The 24667-nt window shown below is 42.8% G+C and overlaps 1 protein-coding gene across 9 annotated transcripts in view; it reads left to right on the top strand.

Annotated features, from left to right (window-relative positions):
* afdna (afadin, adherens junction formation factor a) overlaps positions 1-24667 on the top strand; it is a 253647-nt gene that overhangs the window by 182356 nt on the left and 46624 nt on the right. For all 9 annotated transcript variants that reach the window (XM_038803241.1, XM_038803250.1, XM_038803267.1 and 6 more), the window contains 5 exons: positions 5377-5477; positions 7895-7981; positions 13373-13438; positions 20803-20876; positions 21759-21877. In XM_038803241.1, coding sequence (XP_038659169.1) covers positions 5377-5477; positions 7895-7981; positions 13373-13438; positions 20803-20876; positions 21759-21877 — 447 coding nt within the window. The remainder of the gene's footprint in view (positions 1-5376; positions 5478-7894; positions 7982-13372; positions 13439-20802; positions 20877-21758; positions 21878-24667) is intronic.

The following is a 24667-nucleotide window of genomic DNA, read 5'->3' on the forward strand; positions in this document are numbered from 1 at the left end:
CAATTATTTTTTTTTTCTATTAAGGGGCAATTTAGTGTGGCCAATCCACCTACTCTGCACATTTTTGGGTTGTGGGGGCGAAACCCACGCAGACACGGGGAGAATGTGCAAACTCCACACGGACAGTGACCCAGAGCCGGGATCGAACCTGGGACCTCAGCGCCGTGAGGCGGTTGTGCTAACCACTAGGCCACCGTGCTGCCCGCAAGAGTCAACAGTGAGAGTAAACAGCCAGAAGCCCACCACTGGACAAGTTCACCTACCTAGGCAGTATTCTCTTGTACTGTGTTCATATTGATGACTAGACCAATGCAGAATTACCACAGCCAGTGTCCTTCGGAAGACTTTGCCATTCAGTATAGGAACTTGGGGATGAGCCTAAAAACCAAGCTCTCCACTTTTCTACGCGAGTGAGACCTCAACAGTCTACCAGTGGCACACAAAGAAAATCGATCGCTTCCACCTTTCCTGCCTCAACAAGGACTTCAACATCAAGTCGCAAGACAAAGTCCCAGACACACATGTCCTCCGGAGAACAGACATGGTCAGCATCCTCACAATGTTATGTCAAAAACTGCTCCAATGGGCTGGTAATGTCACCAGCAGGCCTGACAACCAGCTGCCTAAGCAAATCTTCTATAGCATGCTGCAGAACGGAGCAAGTTCCCATGGCAGCCAGAAGAAACCTTCAAGCAAACCCTGAAACCCTCCCTCGGGGCTTCAAAATTAACACTATGCTATGGGCGACTCTTGCCCAGGACTGCTCAAACTGGAGAAGTGCAATTGTCAATGGCGCATCCGCATACGAGGAACAATGGATAGTGTCAGCTCAGAATAAGTGCGCGGCATGAAGAAACCATGAGAATACTGCTCCGAGCTACCTCCCAACTTCATTGTCCTGTCCCCATTGCAACAAAACATTTTGTGCCCGGATAGGACTTAGCAACCACCTTCGCACCCACACAGTTTAATGTCCTCGAAGACAAATTAAGATGGTTTTCAATACTGAAGGACGAAGAAGGACAATGAGATGTGACACACCACCAACTAAGAAAAGAATGATTTTATTTTTTTAACTCATGGGGACTGTTCACAGACAAAGGGCCAACTCTGTGGTCATGTGACTTGTAGCAGTCCTTTTTGGTTCAGCAGACAGTCAATTTTTAAAGTGGAAAACAAATTGAGTTCTATATTTTTTTTCTTGCCATATAGAAGCCAACAGTTCTTTCACCCTCAGAGAAAAACAAATTTTATTTTTTTTAAGCGTGGTCCTGCAAAAGTTAACTTCGTAGAGAGGAATGCATTCATATTCTCATTCAAACTGGAAAGTCAAATGCACAGCTTGCAGACATAGTGTCAATGCCCTGCTTCAGTTCTGAACCTTAAACTTTGGATAGGATGTCAGCAATACCACTGTTAATTCCTTTAATCTGGGTAGTGTTTTGGTGACCTGGTTACCTTCCAAAATCTTTCTTTATTGGGGAAAGACTATTCCGGGATGATCTTTTTGGGGTCTGGCATAAGCAACGGTATTGATTCAGAACTCCGTGTCTGTTAGATCCTGATTATGTATTGTCTAAAGGGTTTTGCATGGCGGTTAGCATCCAAGTTAATAACAGGGGATTGTTGTGGACTACCTGTAGGGGTAATCCGGATTTCTCACTCTTAAGTGCAAATTCTTTTGATTATAGGTTTGAGCTGCTCTTGTCTACCTTAACTCTTCACTATTCATCGTTGTACTCTGAATTCAGTTGCGCAAACACAGGCACTGTTGTCAAGCTGATAGCCAGGGGATTGGGGGCTGTAATGTGATTTTAGCCTCTTTCGGGGATTTTGGTTCAGCGTCTGGCATGTGCCATTGGTACGGTAACATGTTTAGCCTTCTCCTGCACCTGGGTCAATCTTTCTGGACCAAGATAATAGGGGTGTTTCCTTAGAGAAAGAGTGTCACCTACATCCATATCAGGTGAGCAACAATGGTGCAGCGTGGTTTGTCTTTCACAGGTTTTAAATGCATTGGGCAGCCCCAACATGTTGCCTCAGTTCTATATTAATGTGGACAAATCTAGGGTCCAATCTCATCAGAATTTCTCTGTTCATTAGTTGGATAGTGTGGGGTTGGAGTCAATGTGGGCTTCAGCCTGGTCTCTCTGAAATTCATTCTTACTGTTCCAATCTTCATCTCTGATTTTGAAAATGTGTTTTCTCCTCAAATTAGTCAAACATGATTTCCTTAACACAAAACCATGTTGATTCTAACTGATTGTATTAAGGTTTTCTAAAACTCATGCTATTAGCTCCTTAATGGATTCTAATATTTTCCCGTTGACACATCTTGGGCTAATTGGCCTATAGTTTCCTGCTGTCTGTCTTGTTCCTTTCCTGAATCCCTGTTTTATTCTTCTACCTGTAATGTCCTCCTATCTATGAGAATTCACTGTCCAGGGCCACACATGAGATACTGGATATTGCGCATTAATGAATCATTAATCCTTGTGGCAAGGAAATTTTGTATACATTCAATGAATGGCTGATTTTCACTGAGTGCTCTCTGCCTTGGGTGCCGAGTACTTGCATCGATGCTTTGTAAAATCCAGAAATAAAATCAACACAACAATTCCCAGGAAGCACAGGAGCAGCCACAGCTTCTTGCAGGGTATATTTTGCCTCGCCCACTGCCTCCAACCTTGCGTCAACAATCTTGTCCGGTCCCAACAACCCCTGCACCCGCTAAGAGCTTGTTGCTGTGCACCCCCAGACTCAAACTGGAACATGAGAACAGTCACCTTCCAGGCACCAGCGAGCTGCATCAATATTACTTTTCCCATACTAGTTTAATTTTTACAAGTTCTGATTTTCACAAAGCAGCTCAACATCAGCTCCACACTCCTGTTTGCAGAAAACATTCTGTCCCATACAAATACCAGCTGCATCATTTACCATCATTACTTTTTTTTTAAAATAATTTTTATTGAAAAATTTTGAATTTATACAACAACATCGAACCATAATAAAATACCAACAATAACGATAGCATTCATAAACATTCGCCCCTCCTCAATGAACAACACAACATATTAACAACTTAAATTAACACAATGTTAAGTTACATAACCGTAGAAAAAAAATAGAAACTATAATAAGGAACACCCCCCCCCTCCCCAAGGTTGCTGCTGCTATTGACCAAGATACCTATCTTTGAGCCAGGAAGTCCAGAAAAGGCTGCCACCGTTTATAGAACCCTTGTATTGATCCTCTCAGGGCAAATTTGACCCCCTCCAATTTTATAAATCCCGCCATGTCACTGATCCAGGTCTCCACACTTGGGGGCCTCGCACCCTTCCACTGCAGCAAGATCCTCCGCCGGGCTACTAGGGACGCAAAGGCCAGAACACCGGCCTCTTTTGCCTCCTGCACTCCCGGCTCCACCGCAACTCCAAAAATCGCGAGTCCCCACCCTGGTTTGACCCTGGATCCAACCACCATCGACACCGTCCTCGCCACCCCCTTCCAGAATTCTTCCAGTACTGGGCATGCCCAGAACATATGGGCATGATTCGCTGGACTCCCCGAACACCTGCTGCACCTGTCCTCACCCCCAAAGAACCTACTCATCCTAGTCCCGGACATGTGGGCCTGGTGCCGCACCTTGAATTGGATGAGACTAAGCCTCGCACACGAAGAGGAAGAGTTGACTCTCTCCAAGGCATCCGCCCAAGTCCCGTCCTATATCTGCTCCCCAAGTTCCCCCTCCCATTTAGCCTTCAGCTCCTCCACTGACGACTCCTCCACCTCCTGCATTACCTTATAAATGTCAGACACCTTCCCCTCTCCGACCCACACCCCCGAAAGCACTCTGTCCATCGCCCCCCGCGAGGGCAGCAAAGGGAACTCCTCTACCTGTCGCCTAGCAAACGCCTTTACCTGCAAGTATCTGAACATGTTCCCTTGGGGGAGCCCAAATTTATCTTCCAGTTCCCCCAGGCCCGCAAACCTCCCGCCAATAAACAGGTCCCTATTTACCATCATTACTACGTAGGGAACTTGTAGGCAGAGTGTGCACCATTCCCTCACGGCATGACACTATTTTGCCAGTCAGAATTGCTTTTCAGAAAACTTCCCAATTATATATAACAAAGCACTGAAAAGGAAACATGTTGTGGAAATGTTGCATTATTCCAATGTGTTGCAAGTGAGGCAAATTTAAAAATACTACCAATGACAGAATAGGTTGCTCAGTGTCAGGCGAAGCAGTGACCAGCGATTGAGTGAAAAATCAAGTGGGTCCACTGGCTGACCGCTGATTTTGATATTCGGTCCCAAACTCCGGAGCAGTTGCAAGGGCAAGGAAATGAAAGATCTTTCTACCTGGGTTTCTATGAAAGATTCCTTTGTACTTGCATCAAAAATGAGAACACCTATGGATCGTTGCTATGCTAACTGGGGGTGGGGCTGTTGGGAAGAGAACGGATTTTGAACGCAGCATTTATATGACAGCTGGAGCTGGGTGATCGCTGCAAGAAATGTTTGGCGATTGTCGGGTGCTTGATCCAAGGGCGGGTGTGCTGGCGGCTGCGGCACACTTGTATCTTTCAGTAGTGTTACCTCTGACCTTCATGTTGAGCCAAGGCTTGTAAAATTCTTCTTACAGGGGAGTGGCTTCTCCCTTTTAAATACAGCATTGTTATCGGCCGTGGGCTCCACAACCATTCTGACAGCCGTCCGCGACCCACCCTCTGGTCACGACCCGCATTTTGAAAAACCCTGATTTATGCTGTACCTGGGGTGAGGGGGGAGGGCTAGTTTCCTTTGGCCAAGATGTTATTTTTAATCGGAAAATGCTGGACATACATAGCAGAGAAGCAGTGTTTTATATCATTTATTCTTGTCAGATTTCAGATTTCCAGTGTTTGCAGTTTTTATCAGTTAACTGCTTTTTCCTTTGTTGCATTGATGAGATTTTTCATATCACTGGGAACTTAGAGCTTTTATAATTGAGTCATTGTGCCATGAAATTTACCTTGATCTGTAATGCGTTTACTGGTTAATCCAACAATGTTAAATGTATTATCTAATTGAATTGTGGAATAAGCTTGAGGGGCTGAATGGCCTACTCCTGTTTCTATGCTATGACAACAACATCTTTTTGCATTGTGTGCTTTCCTGGAACATTTATGGTAAGATTATTTGAATACTTCTTACATGGATTTAATTGTCACTTCTGAGACGCAGAGTGATTATTAATATATTTCTAAAAACTGAGCAATGGACTGTGAATCCCAACCATCTTTCCTACTGCCAAGTTGTTGCTTTTGGCCAAGTTTTACAGACAATTACCAACCACCACCTATTGTTTAAATGTGTTCTTTCCTGTAGGCTTTTGTAGACTTGCAGCTCATTCGCGATCACCTGGCACTTGGACAATTTATTTTGAAAGCGCTGACTACGAAAGTCACTTTCCACCTGATACTGAGCTGGTAGGTTGGTTCTATTGAATGCAAGTTCTCTGCGTGCATGTATAAGGATCGTTCCCTCCCTCATGGTATTGGACTGTATTCTAAAGAATTCAAAACAAATGCTACATTTATATATTTTTATGGTGTGTAAACATACCTTAATATATTAATATACTGGATAAAAGCAGATTACTGCGGATGCTGGAATCTGAAATGAAAGAGAAAGTGCTGTGACAAAGAGTCATTGGACTCGAAACGTTAGTTCCTTTCTCTCCCTACAGATTCTGCCAGACCTGCTGAGATTTTCCAGCATTTTCTCTTTTGTTACCGTATTGTCCGAGATAGGTTCTTTACTCGGAGTGGTTAGGGTGTGGAATGGACTGCCTGCTGTGATGGTTGGGTCGGACACTTTAGGAACTTTCAAGCGGTTATTGGATAGGCACATGGAGCACACCAGAATGACAGGGGGGAGGAGATAGCTTGATCTAGGTTTCGGACAATGCTCGGCACAACATAGAGGGCCGAAGGGCCTGTTCTGTGCTGTACTGTTCTATATATTGATGAGTTTGTTGGCATTAATGAAATAATGTAGAGATTACAGGCAGTGAAGCTAAAAATTAACCACTTATTGCATTAAGACAGGCATTTAAAGAGACCTGAATTGATCAGGTTTAATTTTGCTAAAGCATTTGTCTTGAATTATTAGTAGAAATATTCCATTTCCGCCTGTAGTCTTCAGTTTTGAAGCAGATCTGAGTTCCAATTTAATATTCTAGATATTTCAACAACTGTTCAATTTTGGAATTTTAATAAATTGTCAAAGACACATATTTGCAGAGTTTATGCATTCAGGGCAGCACGGTGGCATATTGGTTAGCACAGTTGCTCTACAGATCCAGGGTCCCAGGTTTGATTCCCGGCTTGGGTCACTGTCTGTGCGGAGTCTACACGTTCTCCCCGTGTCTGCATGGGTTTCCTCTGGGTGCTCCGGTTTCCTCCCACAGTCCAAAGATGTGCAGGTTAGGTGGAATGGCCATGCTAAATTGCCCTTAGTGTCCAAAAAAGGTTAGGTGGGGTTACTGGGTTACAGAGATAGGATGGAGGTATGGGCTTAAGTAGGCTGCTCTTTCTAAGGGCCATTGCAGACTCGATCGACCAAATAACCTACTGCACTGTAAATTCTATCACGCTAGATGATCTCATTGAATTCAACAAAATTCCATAGGGCTCAACTTGGTTGATGCAAGAAGGATGTTTCTCCTGGTTGGAGAGGTGAGGTTGAGAACCAGGAAACACAGTCTCCGAATACGAGGAATACGAATATCAAGGACCAAGATTAGGAGGAATTTCTTCAGTCGGAGGGTGGTGAAACTTTGAAATTCTCTACCTCATTGGGCTGTGGAGGTTTAGTCATTGAGTATGTTCAAAGCAGAGAGTGATACATTTTTAGATACCAATGATATAGAGGAATATAGGAATAGTTAAGGAAGATGGCGCTGAGGTGGAAGGTCAAGCATGACCTGGCTGCATAATGGAGCAGGCTCAAGGGGCCAATGGCTTCTATGTTCTTATGATCAATTTCTGCCACTAGATGGAGCCTGGTCAGTAAATATGCTGTACTGTGCAGTACTGGTATCTGTATGAGTGTATTTTCTATAATACAATATACTGTATTGTATGTTTTTACTTGATGTAAGCTAGGAATGCACCGTGCTGCTGCACATGTATGGTACAGTATTTCAACTTGTACATTGTTTTCCCCAGGCAAAAAATGTCCGAAGGAACCCATCTCTGGCTTTAACATTGATTCCTACGGGCAGCACGGTAGCATTGTGAATAGCACAATCGCTTCACAGCTCCAGGGTCCCAGGTTCGATTCCGGCTTGGGTCACTGTCTGTGCGGAGTCTGCACATCCTCCCCGTGTGTGCGTGGGTTTCCTCCCATAGTCCAAAGATGTGCAGGTTAGGTGGATTTACCATGATAAATTGCCCTTAGTGTCCAAAATTGCCCTTAGTGTTGGGTGGGGTTACTGGGTTATGGGGATAGGGTGGAGGTGTTAACCTTGGGTAGGGTGCTCTTTCCAGGAGCTGGTGCAGACTCGATGGGCCAAATGGCCTCCTTCTGCACTGTAAATTCTATGAAATCTATGAAATCACTTAGAGGTGCAATTTTCAGAAATGCAACCACAAATTGAAGTGAGGCATTGCTGTACTCTTCCCAAAATGAAAAAGTTAATGCAATGCAAAGTTAATACTATTTAATTTTCCCGTAAGAAATTCAATTAATTTTAGGAAATCTCTTTTGACCCCACTTGTTTATGCAGTTGAGTTTCTGATCAGTCAATTTAACTGCTGAATGTAATCCCCTGATATTGCTTGACAAAGGAGGGTAAACTGTATACAAACTTTTGTTTATTCTGTGCCCTGTTCTTTTTCAGGCGGAGCCTAATCGTAAAGAACCAGAAATAATTACAGTGACACTTAAAAAGCAAAATGGAATGGGACTGAGCATTGTAGCTGCTAAGGTAAGATGACAGTGTTTAAAATGTTTTTTGATGATGCTATTATCAGTGTAAAAGAAGAACATTCGAGCAGTCTTACTTTCATCGGCCCAGAGGCTAAAAAGCAATAGAATGCACCCTAAAGGAGTGGTTGAACAATGATTGCCTTTTCACCTCTTCCATAATACAACTTGCCCTTTCTTATCTGTCGCTATTTTTAAACTGTGAAAAATAAAGTTGCATTACTTTTGTAGAACCTGTGACTACTGTTTTATATTTTATGAATGGGCAGTTTTTAAACTAAGTGCTTCATCCTTAAAAGATTGTGTGGCTGCCATTGGGCGACTCGCTCAATATTGGCACCTCAATATTGCCTTCACAGAAATCAGTGCTTGGGGCATCTAGTTTTTTTTTAACATAAACAATCGTGGAAAAACTCTGGGTGACGATGATTACTTGTGGGTACAGAAGCAGATTCTGTTAATCACATTTTGGGAGTTAAGTGGAATCCTGCTCTGCTGATGCTTAGTGCCACTTAACAAAATCACCTTTCTAAAATTTCAACCCATCTGATGCATCAATTTGGTGATCAGTGCAGTTTGGTTGCTTGGTTTATCAGTGATATTTCTCAATCATTGAGACACAGTCACCTCAGTTGTAACGTGTAACCAATGGGTCTTAAAAAGTTGGCAACTCAAAAAATATAACCGTATGAAATGTCAGCAAGTAATTATACCCATTGCAGTGGAATGATAAATTTATTGTAGCTTAATCTGTAGCTATATTGAGTACAGCGTTGCATATGCTGCATGCTCCTCTGAATTTTCACCTTTTGATATCAGTGGAAGAAAAATTAATCGGTGGTGCATTTGCTACCTTCCATCATGCTTGTTCCTAACTTTGTACACCTGGGAAATTGAGGTTGATATGAAGGTGAAAACACATACAATGCAAATGTTGAATGCACAAAGTCTATTGTCAGAGCATGTTGTTCATTAAAAATGAGCTTTTTTGTGACGTTCCATTGACTGCACTCTGGAATCTGCATTAATCATTTTATTTATTTGCCTATCTACTTGGTGTCCAGGTACAAATTGGGAGGCATCTTTCTTCAGCTGAGAACTGCTATGGGACAGAAAATGTGGTACAGTTGCTGTCTCCCTTTAGGAGATGGTTAGTTCTTTCTTGTTGCCCAGGTGCTTGCAGGAATACTTTCTGCAGTAATATTCAAAAGATACTGGGGACAAGGCAGCATTGTACTCTTCTGCGCCTCAAATGTTGTGGTTCGTGTACCATTAACATCTGCACTTTGAAGCCATAGTTAGTAAACTGCAAACACTTGGGTTACGATAGACTGCATGACTGCTGGTTTTTCATTTTAGTACTGTGCTGCATCCCTGACTTTCCAACATCACATCTCACTTGCTGCAAAATTCTACATTTAATCTGACTGGAATGGCTAAGCGGGATATGAGCGCTGATTTGGTGAAGGTATTTCTGACCTTGCTGATTTTGCATCACAATCACAGAGGACGTGGATATTGAATTGAAATGTTGACTATTTGTAAAAATGAAATGTGGAAATTGGCATGTATGCTACTGTAAACAGCATATCAGCATTATATTTATCTTCAAATAATTTGCAATTGAAAATTACTAAATGACAAACTACATATAACATGAATTAAAGATGAGTTTGTAAAGCCTGAAATCTGTAGCTGATTTTCAGTAACTCTTGAAAATGTATTGAGCTTTGATAATTGAATTTTCCCTCCAAGTGAACTTGCAATGTCACTGGCAGCACATAGAAAATGCAGGGGAGCTACACACAACTCCTTATTAGTTTACAGACTCTGAAACCGACCACTTCCATGAAAGAACAGGGGGTGTGAAGAAAGAATGTACAATCATTACAGTAAATAAGAAAGGAAATGGATGTAATCAGACTTCCTAAATCTGAGAAACTTAATGTATGCACAAAGACTAATGCCCCAGAATAGCTTAAACGTTCACTTCCTCTACAACCAATGCATTGTGGCTGCAGTGTGTACCATCCGTAAGCAACTCATTAAGGCTTCTTTGACAACACCTTCCAAACCAGCAACCATTAACATGTGTTATGGTATTTATTGTACGAGGAATCCTTCATGTCATTTTATGCCAGTTATTAACATGTTAAAATAGAGGTTTACCCAAAACATGATATAAAACTAAAACCGCAAGTAAACAACTGCTGTGAAATTTTGTCAAGTAATATAAAACTTTGAATAATTATAAACTTTCAAAAGATGAGATTTTCACATTTAGAGGTGAGAAGCAATCACATACTAATAATCAAACAATTGTTATGAAATACTCTAACAGATGCACGAGTTGCCAGATGAATGAAAATATTTGATAGGCACAGTAACTAGTAAATAACTACATGTGCTGTACTGACACTATTTACCTAAATCTGTTCCTGCGCTCAACATAAACCAGCAAGAATCAGCAGACAATTGGACAGTAAGTCATCTTGCAAATTATCATGCTATTCTCAGTGCTGCTTCAGTTACTCCATCATGTGATCTATAGTCTGTTACTAGTTTGCAAAAGTCTGGCATCTGGTCACCATTCATTGGCATTTCTTGGACCATTTCCTGTAGTCATTCTTTAAAGTCACCCTAAACAGATTTTTTTTTTTTACAAAGCAGATAGTCTGATTTTTCTTTTCCCCTCAATGTCTCTAATTGACACAAGTACTTTAATTGTTATAAGGCAATGTAGCTCAAGGACCAGATGTGGCCTGTGGACCATATTTGCCGAACCCTGACCTATCAGTGCAAGGGCAGCAGACACGTGGGAATATCGAAACCTACAAGTCACACACCATCCTACTTTGGAAAGGCATCACAGTTTCTACATTGTCACTTGGTCAAAATTGTGGTACTCCCTTTGGCCTGAAACAATAGCTGCTTCTCTCTCCACAGATGCTGCCAGACCTATTGAATAGTTCCAACATTTTTAGTGTAATTTCAGATTGTCAATAACTGCAATGATTTGCTGTTGTAAAAAATTATCAATCTTAGTTTTGATATTATTAATTGATTTAGCTTCTGCAGCTTTTTGGGCAAGAGAGCGTACCAGATTCTTAGAATCCTTTATATGAAGAAGTACCTGTTAGCATTGCTCAGTGAACAGTCTATCTCTAATTCTAAGGTAATGCCCAATTATTCTGGACTTTTAACAGAGGAAAAATATTTTCTTTACCATATAAAATCATTTAATCATAAGTACCTCATGCCATTATCTTGTATTTATGCTAGGTTCCAGGTAGTACCCCTGTTCTTGGTGGTAGGGGTTGCTGGTTTTGAAGGTACAATCAAAGAAACTTTGTGTAACAGTTGTAATAATATTAACCTCTATAGCCCAGTATCTTTCTAGGAAACCTGCACTGCCTCTCCTCCAATATATCTTCCTCCGGTAGTGTACCCAAAACTGGATGCATTGCACCCAGTGGGACTAGAGGTCTATACAGATATAACATAATGAACATGCTTCGTATTCCTGTCCCATTGAGGTAACCATTTTGTTAATCTTTGGACCGGCCCACCAGTTTTGAGTGAATACATGGACCCTAAATATCTCATCCAGAGTCTTATCTTAGAATCGAGTTGAATGACCTCACACTTTCCCATGTGAGCCTCCATTTGTTAGTGCTTTTTAAACCTAATATGTCAATATTCTGCTGGTGGCCACATCTTTCCAGGCCGTCTTTAAGTGGATGAGGGTTGTACATATTTTCTGTGGAAAGTTGACTGTGGCCATCGAAGCCAAACCATTGTCCATATACTGAACTTGCATCTGAGAGATCCATTCCTGGTGGCATCATAACCATTTGCGCGGCAACGGGCGAATCCATTGAATGGGCTGTTAATCTTGACATCAAACTACAACTGCTTCCCCAGCCGTTTGAAAAAAGAAAAACCAGCTGCCAGATGAGCTGAATATTTCCAGCATTCTCTGTTTTTGTGTTAGATATGCAGATCTCTATTTCTCATTCCAAGTTATTTGTAGATATAATGAAAATGTGAGACCCCACTATAGATGCCTTGGACACCACTAGCCACGCCTTGCCAATTCATGCACATATCCATTATCCGTTCCTTCTGTCTCTTACCTCGTAACCAATTTCCTATCCAAGCTAATAGATTGTCTTTCAATTCATGTGAGGTCATTTTGGTGAACTTTGCTCAGTCACTCTGTTCCCAATAACAGATTCTAGACATTTACCCCACAACTGACATGACCTATAATTTCTTACAGTCAACCTGAAGTATTAACTTTGTTTCTCTCTCCACAGATGCTGCCTGATATGCTAACCATTTCCTGTATTTTGTTTGTATTTCAGATTTCCAGTAGCCACAGTATTTTGATTCACTAGAATTTAGTAGTTTATTTCTCCTACCGTTGTGAACAAATGGAGTGACATTGCCAGTTTTCCAACTCAATGCTTCTTGCATTAAGAGCTTTGGAAGATTGTGACAAATCTTTCAACAACTTCCTCGTCTTTTATGCAGTCCTGAGGTGGAAACAATTGGGTTCTGGAGATTTTCCCATCTTTTATGTCTAGTTTCTACATCACCATTTTTTAAAAACATGCATTGAATCTAATTAGCTCCTTCCGTTGATGTAAGGTTGTCTTTTATCTCTGGTCATCTAGATGTGAGTACCAGTAGAACTACCAATACAATACTACTACAGTGGCTTAGTGGTATTGTTACTGGATCAGTAATCCAGAGGTCCAGGCTATCACTTTCGTCATGGTTTTAAATCCCAGCAAGTGGAATTTATTTGCTTAGTGGTATTGTTACTGGATCAGTAATCCAGAGGTCCAGGCTATCACTTTCGTCATGGTTTTAAATCCCAGCAAGTGGAATTTAAATTCAATTGATAATTCTGGAATTGAAAACTAGTTTTACTTTTTGTGACCATGAAGCTATCATTGATTGAAGAAAATATATAATATCCTTTAGGATATAAGTCTGCTCCTTAACTGGTCTGGCCTACATTTATTTGCCCTCTTAACTGCTCTCTGAAATGGTTTAGCAAGCCAAGGGATATTAGGGATGGGCAGCAAATGCTGATTGTGCAGTGACACCTGCACCCAATGAAAGAGCAAAGGAAAAATATTTATAAGTCAGCCATTTTCCTGATTTCCAATTGTAATATCACCTCTGTGTCATTAAGAGGCCCACATTACTTTTAACCACTGGTAATATTTCCAGATGATTAAAAAAAAAGAGTTCAGTTGCTCCACATCAGTTTAATCTTATAAAATGTCTGTTGCTGAATTGAAAGTAGGTTAGCATGAGTTAGCTCTTGGAGACATTTTGTTCTAGGTGTTTGATGCTGATCTATTTTCAATGTCCTCAGGGTGCGGGACAGGATAAGCTTGGAATCTATGTTAAATCTGTTGTGAAAGGAGGAGCTGCAGACTTGGTAGGTAGTTAAATTCATTCATTTCTCTTCTGATTAAGCAGAAATGTCCTATATGTTGAACCACATGAGAAGTGATCCAAGTAATATTGTTGGTTAAATGAGATGTTTTGTACATCGTTAAAGGGAGAAATATATTTATAATTATATATGTGGTAAATAAATCTACATGAAATCTGTTTAAACAATCTAATTTAGCTAATTGCTGGATGAAATGTTAAACCGTGAAGCCATCTACCCTAACACTATTCAAAGAAGTGCAACTAGTTCTTGTGTTCTGCCCCACTCAGCCAAACATCACTTTGGAGGGGAAAAAACAAATATTTAATTGGTCATTTATCTCTGCTGTTTGTGACTTGCTGTGTGCATATTAGCTCCACAATTGCCTGCATTTCAGCAATGGCTACACTTCAAAAGTAGTTTGGTGTGAGCATGTTGAAATACCTAGGGTTGTGAAAACTATTTAAATACAACGTATTTCTTTAGTAAATAAATGATTGGGAATGTTTATTGAATAGTAGATACTGCTCCACCAAATTGCTGCGGATAAATTTATCACTTCCTAATTAAATATTTTTTAATCCTAGACCTGAATATAGCACTTAAAATGAGAAAAGGCATATGCAATTCAGTACAAATTTGGAGAGGTTTAAACATTTGGGGACTAGTTTAAAAAATGCACGTGTTTACAAAATGTCTCCGCTTGTTAACAAAAATTATAAAATTGAATTATGCTATTTATTTTCCTTTTGTTTTTCTCATGGCTTTAAAAACATATAAAGAGAAGTTTATCAACAAAATGGAAAAGCAAAATAGATATGTTGAAGTCATGTAAATGTTTGTGAAAAGATTCCATCATTTCTCACCAGCCATCAAACCTAGAGCAAAATTTGTGAAAAGCATGATCTTTCACGACATATTTATGCTGCTATTTTTAATATTCTTTCTAGTAATATTGTTCCCGCTCCTTGCTAAAATTGAAGCTACTGTTTTTTAGACCAACCTTCACAGTTGCATTCTCAGTCAGATAATTGAAAAATTGAAAATGAAATGGTGAAATGAAAAGATAATTGAAGATTACATAAAATCTCAATTTTTATACATTGTAAATTATTACATGGCAAAGCTTTCAAGGAGTCATGGTATTTAATTGCACAACGGCATCTCTCATCTGAGGAAAATTGAATTTAAAGATGAGAATAAGTTATTTGATCCAAGAGGACATGCTTCCACCTGAAAACTCGTTTAAATGGCTGAGGTTACTCTGAAACACAATGTAGCTAATTTCATTTTTTCACTGAGGCTTGAAAACATGTTCGAACTAGAGACATCAAGTGATTTGTAGCATCATGTTTTAATACAATACATCTGTATTTATAACGAGGTGTTTTGTGGTTTTAAGCATAACATTTTATACCCATTTTTCCTGATATAGCCCCTTTAACCTTTACCTGTTAAACTCTGAGTTTTGTCCAGTAAACAGTTAGGATGGAATTCTGCGCCTGCCAGCCGGGCGTGCGCCCAACCTGGAAGTCTGTGAAATAGCACATGATGTCATTTGACGCGCATTCCGACATCGAGCACTCATTTTGCTTGGTGTGCGCAGATGCAGATCGGACTTGTGCCTGCTGAGAATGAGAGATACAATTAAGGGGATTAGAACCCCAGTTGACCTGAAATTCACATTGCAGGTCTTTAAGCTCATCACATGGGCAACACGGACAGGCAGCCCAAATGGAATTGATCTTTTTTAATTCAAGTGCTGCAAACACTGGCTGAGGAACATAGAACAGTACAGGCCTTTCGGCCAACGATGTTGTGCCGACCATGTATACTAATCTAAGATCAATCTAACCTACACTCCTTCAATTTCATGCTGTCCATGTGCCTGTCCAAGAGTCGCTTAAATGTCCCTAATGACTCTGACTCCACCACCTCTGCTGGCGTGCATTCCACGCACCCATCACTCTGTGTAAAGAACCTACCTCTGACATCTCCCCTATAGCTTCTTCCAATCCCCTTAAAATTATGTCCCCTCGTGAGAGCCATTTCAGCCCTGGGGAAAAGTCTCTGGCTATCCACTCTATCCATGCCTCTCATCACCTTATACACCTCTATCAAATCAACTCTCTTCCTACTTCACTCCAGTGAGAAAAGCCCTAGCTCCCTCAACCTTTCTTCATGAGACATGACTTCCAGTCCAGGCAGCATCCTGGTAAATCTCCTCTGCACCCTCTCCAAAGCATCCAGATCCTTCCTATAATGCGGTGACCAGAACTGGACACAATATTCCAAGTGTGGTCTAACCAGGGTTTTATAAAGCTGCAGCAAAACCTCACAGCTCTTAAACTCAATCCCCCTGTTAATGAAAGCCAACACACCATTAGCCTTCTTAACAACCCTATCAACCTGGGTGGCAACTTTGAGGGATCTATGTACGTGGACCCCAAGATCCCTCTGTTCCTCCACACTTCCAAGAATCCTGTGTTTAATCCTGAATTCAGCATTCAAATTCGACCTTCCAAAATGAGGAGATGAGCATTTGTAGCGGTGAGGTGAGTTGATGTTTTGGAATTTTTTAAAATAAATTTAGAGTACCCAATTAATTTTTTCCAACTAAGGGGCAATTTAGCGCGGCCAATCCACCTAGCCTGCATATCTTTGGGTTGTGGGGGCGAAACCATGCAAACACGGAGAGAATGTGCAAACTCCACACGGACAGTGACCCAGACCCGGGATCGAACCTGGGACCTTGGCGGCGTGAGGCGGTAGTGCTACCCACTGCGCCACCGTGCTGCCCTTGGTGTTCTGGAGTGTTGACAGAGTTTTTATGTTGAGTACATATGATTGTGGCCCTCAAACAAAATTTCTGTTGGCTGACATCAGAGGTTTGGATCTCTCTGTCACCCTTTTTGCACGGGTGAGCCCCATTAGCCGACCTTCTCATGGGTATTGTATACTCAGTGGGGAGCACCTCCTGAGGAGGAGAGGGAAGAAAGATTTGAGGACGTTAGGTGTTCCAGGGCATCCCCCATGTGCAGAGGTCCAGGGACATCAGAGGGCCAGGAGGCTGCCCCGGAGAAGATGCCACTACCCAGTTGCAAGGATGTACAGGCAGTGGTCAAACTACCTTAACATGACGAGATTCAGTGCCGCAGAATGCACTGGCTCTCAACAGAAGCAGTGACGAACATCTGCCAGATGAATATGCCTGAGATAGTCTCCAATTGAGTGGGAAGACAACCAATGCCTATGGCTGAAGGTAATTGCGGCACTAAATGTTTATTTCCCTGGATCTTCCAGGGCTCAACCAGGCTGAGCACGTGAGAGGTTTTGCAGTCTTGAATTCAGAGTGCCATTGTTTGTATCAAGGTGCCAACTGGCCAGCCGAAGGCTTTATGAATGGGAAGGGGTTTCACTTAAACGTTCAGATTGTGTGTGACAATAGGACCCATCTGCAGGTGTGTGCAAGGTACCTGGGCAGCTCACACAACGCATATGTTCTTCGTCACTCGCAGGTGTCCAGGCTCTTCACTGCTCCAGCTCATGTAGGCGGGTGGTTGATTGGTAATGAGGGTTACCCATTGCAAAGGTGTCTGATGATGCCTTTCAGGCAACCAAGGACAGGCACAGAGGAAAGATACAACCGCTGTCATGTGTCCACAAAGGTTTTGGTGGCAAAGACCATTGGGCTGAAGGAGATGAGGTTCAAATGCCTCAACTGATCTGGGAGGGCCTACAATACCCGCCTGAGTGAATGTGCTTCATTGTAGTGGTCTGCTGAACTCCACAATCTCACTCTTAGGGAGATGAGAATGAAATGTGGATCCTTCAGGCGTTGCAGGGACACCAGGGAGGTGCTGATTCAGCAGTTCTTCAGCTAAGTCAGCATATCCTTCCCACAGCGCCAGTGGGCAAATACCATCATCACAGGCACACAACATTCATCTATTCCCTGAGGGCACTCCTACCAAATAAAGTTTGAAACCATGGACATCTGGCTTAAGTGAAATCAGATATTTAAGGTGACAAAAAAAACGAAAAGAAGGTTGATCCACCCGGATTATAAACTCAACATTTTGGTTTGAAGTAAATCGATAGCACCCAATGCGGACCATTTCAGCTTATGTTTTCAGCTGCTTCATCTAGGTGCCTCACCTATCATTGACCGTGGCATTGGAGGCCGGTTGGTGATCTCGTTATCCTGTTGGCACCAGATGACCTGAAAGGTCGTCCTCTGGTTGGCAGGGCCTGTGCAGACATCGCCTGGGAAGGTTCACTTGACAACAGTGCCAGGCAATTCAGTCACCACTGCTCCTGGGATGGAGTGGAGACTGGCAGAGAGATTGAGAAGCTGGTGCCCTTGTCCAGGGTTCCATGAAAGGAATTCACAAAGATGGAAGCTACCTTGTCCGCCATTCTGAGGTAAGTCCTCACTTACTTGCTCACCAGTGAAAGATCAGCAACCATGGGTGACACTGGTTGGTGCAGCCTTCTCCCACAAAAGTACTGACCACCTGAGGTCAGTGCTTGTGTGTGGGCATGCAGTTTCATGTGCAACCCTGAAAATACATCAGTGCACTCCTGGAGCTGCCTCTCTGTGAAACTCTCCAAACTCTCAATGGATGAGGCTGTGCACTCAGAGCTCGGGATCACCGCATTGCTCATGCTCCGTAAGGACTCCATGACACAGACCCTCTGGAATCTCTGCCAGATCTTCCGCATTTGGCACCTTATGAACACCTCCAGAGGCTCATCATCACCCTCTGACTCAGCATGACCCTCATCCCCAGCAATACTCTGATTGTTGGTGCACTGGACTCTCCCTACCTCCTACCCGTATGAATTGTTAAACTGCCCTCACTGCTGTGTCCTAACAATATTCCCTGACATGGCAACAGTCACCTGCGGTGCTGAGAGCTGGTGTGCCACACGTACGTTCTCCAATGTGTAGGATGTCCAGGGGTAGGAGTGTGTTGTCTGCATGCTGACTGGCTGGCTCTGAGGGATGGTAACAAAGGGTAAGATTCATTATTCATATCACACAAGTTGACATTTCAGTACATGCTTACCTTTGCTTAGTTCCCTCCCCAACCGCTCTAGCAAGTCCCTTTCCCTCCTCTCTTTCTCCTCCTCTCCTCTCTTCCCCCCCCCCCCCCCCCACCTCCCAAGGTTGTCAGTCCTGGTTATGCTCCCCAATTGCTTGTAACCAGATCAATGAAAATCTTTGATAAGCACAGTAAATAATTTACTTATGCTATGCTCACTGACACGTTAAAACTCTTCAGTTAAATCTATTCTGGTGCTCAACACAGTCAGTAAGTATCAGAAGACATTGTAAATCAGCATGCAATTCTTACTGTTGCTCCATGCGCATGGCAGTGCCCGCTCACAAAAAGCCAACTTCTGTTGACTGACTTTGGGTCATTTCATGTGGTTATTCATTAAATGTCTCTCCAAACAGATAAAAGCCAATAATCTGATTTCCTTTTCCTCCCTTTCTAAATGGGGAAATGCTTAGGAAATCAGAAACACAGAGGGACTTGGTAGTACTTGTTCAAGATTCTCTTAAGGTTAACATGCAGGTTCAGTCAACAGTTAGGAAGGCAAATGCAATGTTTGCATTCATGTCAAGGGGGGTAGAATACAAGACCAGAGATGTACTTTTGGGGCTGTTTAAGGCTCTGGTCAGACCCCATTTGGAATATTGTGAGCGGTTTTGCGCTCCGTATCTAAGGAAGGATATGCTGGCCTTGGAAAGCATCCAGAGGAGGTTCACAAGAATGATTCTTGGAATGAAGAGCTTGTCGGATGAGGAATGGTTGAGGGCTCTGTACTCGTTGGAATTTAGAAGGATATAAGGGTGTTGCTCATTCTGGGTGAGTGTGCTTTACACTCAATTGGCTCTGTTTTATTCCTAAGCTCTAGAGTCGTCAGGTATCCTTATGATACCACCATGAGGTTCACGTTCAGATCAATGACTCAATACACCAGTTAGTAAGTTCAAACAAGACACGTTTATTATTACAGTTATTTGCTACTCGTGCATATAATACTAAGTCTAAACTGTTCCTACCACTACTAGGCCAATACTTATCTGAAATAAGGGAACTGCCGGATCAGGGAACAATGGCCTCTTGCTTTGTCCTGGATCCGCAGGCTTCCAGTTGGTGTAGACTAAAGGGGTCAGGAGTGTCGACTCTCGTAGCGTGCGTTGTATGGCACTTACTTGTCGGTGTAGCAATTGGCCAGGCCTCTCCTTCTCACGTCCAAGTTCCTGGAGAGCTGCTGCAAAGGTGTTCTGCTGGGAGGGCCGACTAAGAGAGAGGAGGGCTGGCTAAGAGAGAGAGCTGGGGTCGGGGTCTCTGTCTTTATACTGTTTCGGGTTTTGCGCCCATTTGGGCGGACCCTCTATAAACTTGCAATTGATTGGGTCTCTTCCCAATCGATTGATTTGAATTTCCCCAATAACGGGGCTGTTCCTCGATCACTGGGCGGTTCTTGGGGCTGTTTGTATCTTATTGTCCGGGTCTCCTGCTGGCGCCGAAGAGTCTAACTTGGCCTTTGTTATTCTTAATAGTGTCCATTGTGCCAGGAATCACCGGGAATCGCTCAATTAATAGGCGCAGCTTGTTAGTTTTTATGCTGTCTGGTTTCTTCACAGACAGAATCCACAGAGAGGTTCTGCAACCTGCTTGCCTCTCTGACATTGTCCAATTTTCCCTGCATGCAATTCAATGTTCCATTTTATGTCGGGAAGTGGCCAGCTGCGGTGGCTACAAGGGGGATCTTAATGAAACTTTACAGAATACTGCGAGACCTGGAGGGTGGACATGGAGACGGTGTTTCCATTTATAGGAAAAACTAGAACAGAGGACACAATCTCAAGACTAAAGAGATGATCCTTTAAAACAGAGATGAGGAGGAATTTCTTCAGCCAGAGGGTGGTGAATCCGTGGAACTCTGCTGCAGAAGACTATGGAGGCCAAATCACTGAGTGCCTTTAAGACAGAGATAGATAGGTTCTTGATTAATAAGGGGATCAGGGATTATGGGGAGAAGGCAGCAGAATGGGGATGAGAAAAATATCAGCCATGATTGAATGGCAGAGCAGACTCGATGGGCTGAGTGGCCTATTTCTGCTCCTCGGTCTTTTGGTCTCTCGTTAGATGTATTTAAATAATTGTTCTAACACGGTGCAGCTGAAAGGGCTGGATGTGGCATGCTGGCGTTTGCCTACCCCGGCCAACATAATTTAGCATTTTGGAATGAATAATAATTGGACAAATTTATCTATGGTTACATTCCGTCCTAATGGATAAAACAGGATGCTCTCTAATTATGACTTCAACCTCATGCCTCTGCAGGATGGTCGTTTGGCTGCAGGAGATCAGTTACTAAGCGTAGATGGCCGTAGTCTTGTGGGACTTTCACAAGAAAGGTAATGGATACTACGTGGTTTGTCCACTAACTCAATAAAATAAATACTGTCAAAGTAATGCTATCATTTGGAAAATGATAGCTTTAGCTATGAGGTCCAAAAATTTGAGTTAATGTGGTATGGTGGGCATGAATCGTATAAAGGCAAAATATCTGACTCCATCTTAGAATATTAGTTTAAGCGTACAATTGTCCCTTCTCCCTCACTCCTGCAGGTAGGAAAAGAGCATCAGAGGAGCTTCTACCCCTCCCTGCATACTTCCCAACGACCTATCAATGGACGGTAGATATTAGGGATCAAGTTCCTTAACCATAGGTTCAGTCAAAAATTATGCATGCTGTGGTTGACCACATGAGGAAGAAGTAAAGAATGCAAACTCTTATTTTTAAATGAGGCAGCTTTGTTTAAAAAGTGGAATGGTGTTTTTGTGCAAACTAAGGCAGATTAGCACTTCAAATATAATAGAACATAGAACAGTACAGCACAGAACAGGCCCTTCGGCCCTCAATGTTGCGCCGAGCCATGATCACCCTACTCAAACCCACATATCCACCCTATACCCGTAACCCAACAACACCCCCCTTAACCTTACTTTCATTAGGACACTACGGGCAATTTAGCATGGCCAATCCACCTAACCCGCACATCTTTGGACTGTGGGAGGAAACCGGAGCACCCGGAGGAAACCCACGCACACAGGGGGAGGACGTGCAGACTCCACACAGACAGTGACCCAGCCGGGAATCGAACCTGGGACCCTGGAGCTGTGAAGCATTTATGCTAACCACCATGCTACCCTGCTGCCCACCTGCTCATTTCAAACACGTTCAAACTACTGCAATTAACATTTAAATTATTAAAAGAAAATCATCTTTATTCCAGGGCAGCAGAGCTTATGACAAGAACCGGTTCTGTGGTCACCTTAGAAATAGCAAGACAAGGAGCTATTTACCATGGTTTAGCAACTCTACTCAACCAACCTTCTCCACTGATGCAAAGAGGTAAAAATATGAGCAGGGTGCTTTCCTAATGTAAGAACAAAATTATTCTGATGAAATGTTACTGACCTGAAACACTAACTCTGAGCCGGGTTTTGGACCAAAATCCGGGGATCACTACTCTGTCATGTGTGGGGAACAGACACCGGGCAATGATTTTACCCCAAGTTGACCAGGTAGTAGCTGACTGGTGGGCTGTTGAAGCTGGAGGGCCACTAGGAAGAGTCTCTCCAGCACTGCATGAGATGAAGCCTGTAGTTCAAGTAAGGGAAAGAAAGGGCATCTCCAACTTTAGATGCCCCCCCTCCAACTTTTTTAATATTTTAATTTTGTAAAAAAGCTTAAAGACTACCATTGCAGAGAGAATCCCTCAATATGACAGCCTGTGGCCAGGTGGGTAGAAAGGACTCGAAGCCTGCCTAAAACACTGGGCCCTACCAAGGACCTGGGTTCAATCCCAGCCTTGGGTCACTGTCCGTGTAGAGATTGAACATTCTCCCCTTGTCTGCATGGCTATCACCCCCACAGCCCAAAGATGTGCAGGGTAGGTGAATTGGCCATGCTAAATTGCCCCTTAATTGGAAAAAAACTAATTGGGTACTCTAAATTTTAAAAAAAGCACTGGGCCCTGGCCTCGATGCCTTGAGAACACCTAGAGGCTGCCTGGAAAATTCCAGCCTACTTTTTAATAATGGGCCTTAAATGAATTTAACCCCCTTAACTTGCCCACACCCTGCATCCAGGAAAATGTTCATGGGAGCAGGACTGTGCCAGCAAACTGTATATTTCACATCCACCCATCCTGCTCACCCCAGCCCCCACCTCCTCCGAACAGTGGGGCAAAATCTTACCCTCTATCTCCTACAGATGCTGTCTGACTTGAGTGTTTTCAACATTTTTTATTTTTATTTGTTTTCTTACTGTACTGTCCAATATTTTCCTTCAATTAATGTCATCAAAAACAATTTAACTTATCGGTCATTTTGCACCTTTGCGAAGTTGACTACTGAATTTGCCAATATAATAATAATTTCACTTCCAAAATAACCCATTGCTTGGCAACCAGTTTTCTAAGATGGTTCACATTTAAGTAAATTCACCAGTTTATCTTGGCTGTGTGTGTAACAAAGCCATTTAGATGACTAATATTTTAAAAGCGCAGTTAGAATATTCCTTTGAGCTCTGATGATACTATACTCTGATCTTATGCAAAATTCCATTAAAGCAAGCAGTTTATATGTGGAATTACCTATATTTAATGCAATTTGTTGAGAGTGGTATTCTGTGTTCATTATACAAAACCGGGCAGTAGGAAAGGAGATAATGGGTGTAATCCTCCATCTATGTTCCTAATCTTAGAATTGTGTTCAGTTCAATTTAGATTATTGCTTCCACTCTTGAATAATTTACTTTTTGATGTAGTTTGTTTTTCCTGCAAGCTAGATGGAAATGTTACATGAATTTGACTGACATCTGTTTTCAAATTGTAAGCCACTTTTATTTTTGTATGGGTATTTTGTTAAATTGGAATCTTAATGAGTCATTCTAAAACACAGCCGCAAGATGCAACAGTCACAAGATGCAACAGTTACAAGTAAATGCATATATATATTTATAATTAAGTATTATACCATCAATAGATGTAATGTAATCAAAACTATAATGATTTCAACTTTCACATATATTAGGTCATTGATGGGCAGCACGGTGGCACAGTGGTTAGCATTGCTGCCTACGGCACTGAGGACTCGGGTTCGAATCCCGGCCCTGGGTCACTGTCCGTCTGGAGTTTGCACATTCTCCCCGTGGCTGCGTGGGTTTCACCCCCACAACCCAAAGATGCGCAGGATAGGTGGATTGGCCACGCTAAATTGCCCCTTAATTGGAAAAATAATTGGGTACTCTAAATTTTTTTGTTTTAAAATAAAAAATATTAGGTCATTGTCATTTGACTGGGGAGGCAGGAAGAACAAAATTAACAAATGGTGAAAAGTTTCCCCTTTTACTGTAAATTCAAATAAGCCTCAGTGATTTAAGTTTTGTTTCCTTTTGTCATAAGTGTTCACTGCTATTTTCCTTTATAGCTAAACTGTTGTACTCCTGTTGCATTTGTTTTAGTGATTCTTAGTGTTTTGCTATAATAAGGTGTGTCTAACTACAGACAAATAAATTTGGGGTATTATTTTGCCCAGTTCTTAAATTGTTATTGCATTACCATTTCTATTTTACCCACCTTGAGTAAGGTGCTACATCGTTCTTAAAAATGAGTCTGTTAATGAGATCGGGCAAATAAAAGGTGGGATTCTCTCATCCCGCGGCAGAGTGTCCACGCCGTCATAAACGCTGTTGCGTTTTACGATGGCGTGAATGGGCCGCTCCCAGGACTAATTCTGGCCTCTACAGGGGGCCAGCACGCCGCTGGAGCAGTTCACGCCACTCCAGCTGCCGATCCCGTGCATGCTCAGTGGCGTGGCGCCAACACGCGCAAGCGCAGTGGCTTCCTTCAACGCGCTGGCCCCGACGCAACATGGCGCAGGACTACACTGGTCGGCGCGTAGGAAAGGAGGCCCCCATCCAGAGAGGCCGGCCCGCCGATTAGTGGGCCAAGATCACGGGCCAGGCCACATCGGAGGGCCCCCCTCGGGGGTCGGAGCCCACCACCCACAGGCCGCCACCCGACCCTTCCACGCTGAGTTCCCGCCGTCTGAGAGCAGGTGTGGACGGCGCCGGCGGGACTCTGCATTTCCACGACGGCTGCTCAGCCCATCCCGGCCTGAGAATCGGCCGGCTGGC

Source organism: Scyliorhinus canicula, chromosome 1, assembly GCF_902713615.1.
Source record: "Scyliorhinus canicula chromosome 1, sScyCan1.1, whole genome shotgun sequence".
NCBI classification, from domain to species: domain Eukaryota; kingdom Metazoa; phylum Chordata; class Chondrichthyes; order Carcharhiniformes; family Scyliorhinidae; genus Scyliorhinus; species Scyliorhinus canicula.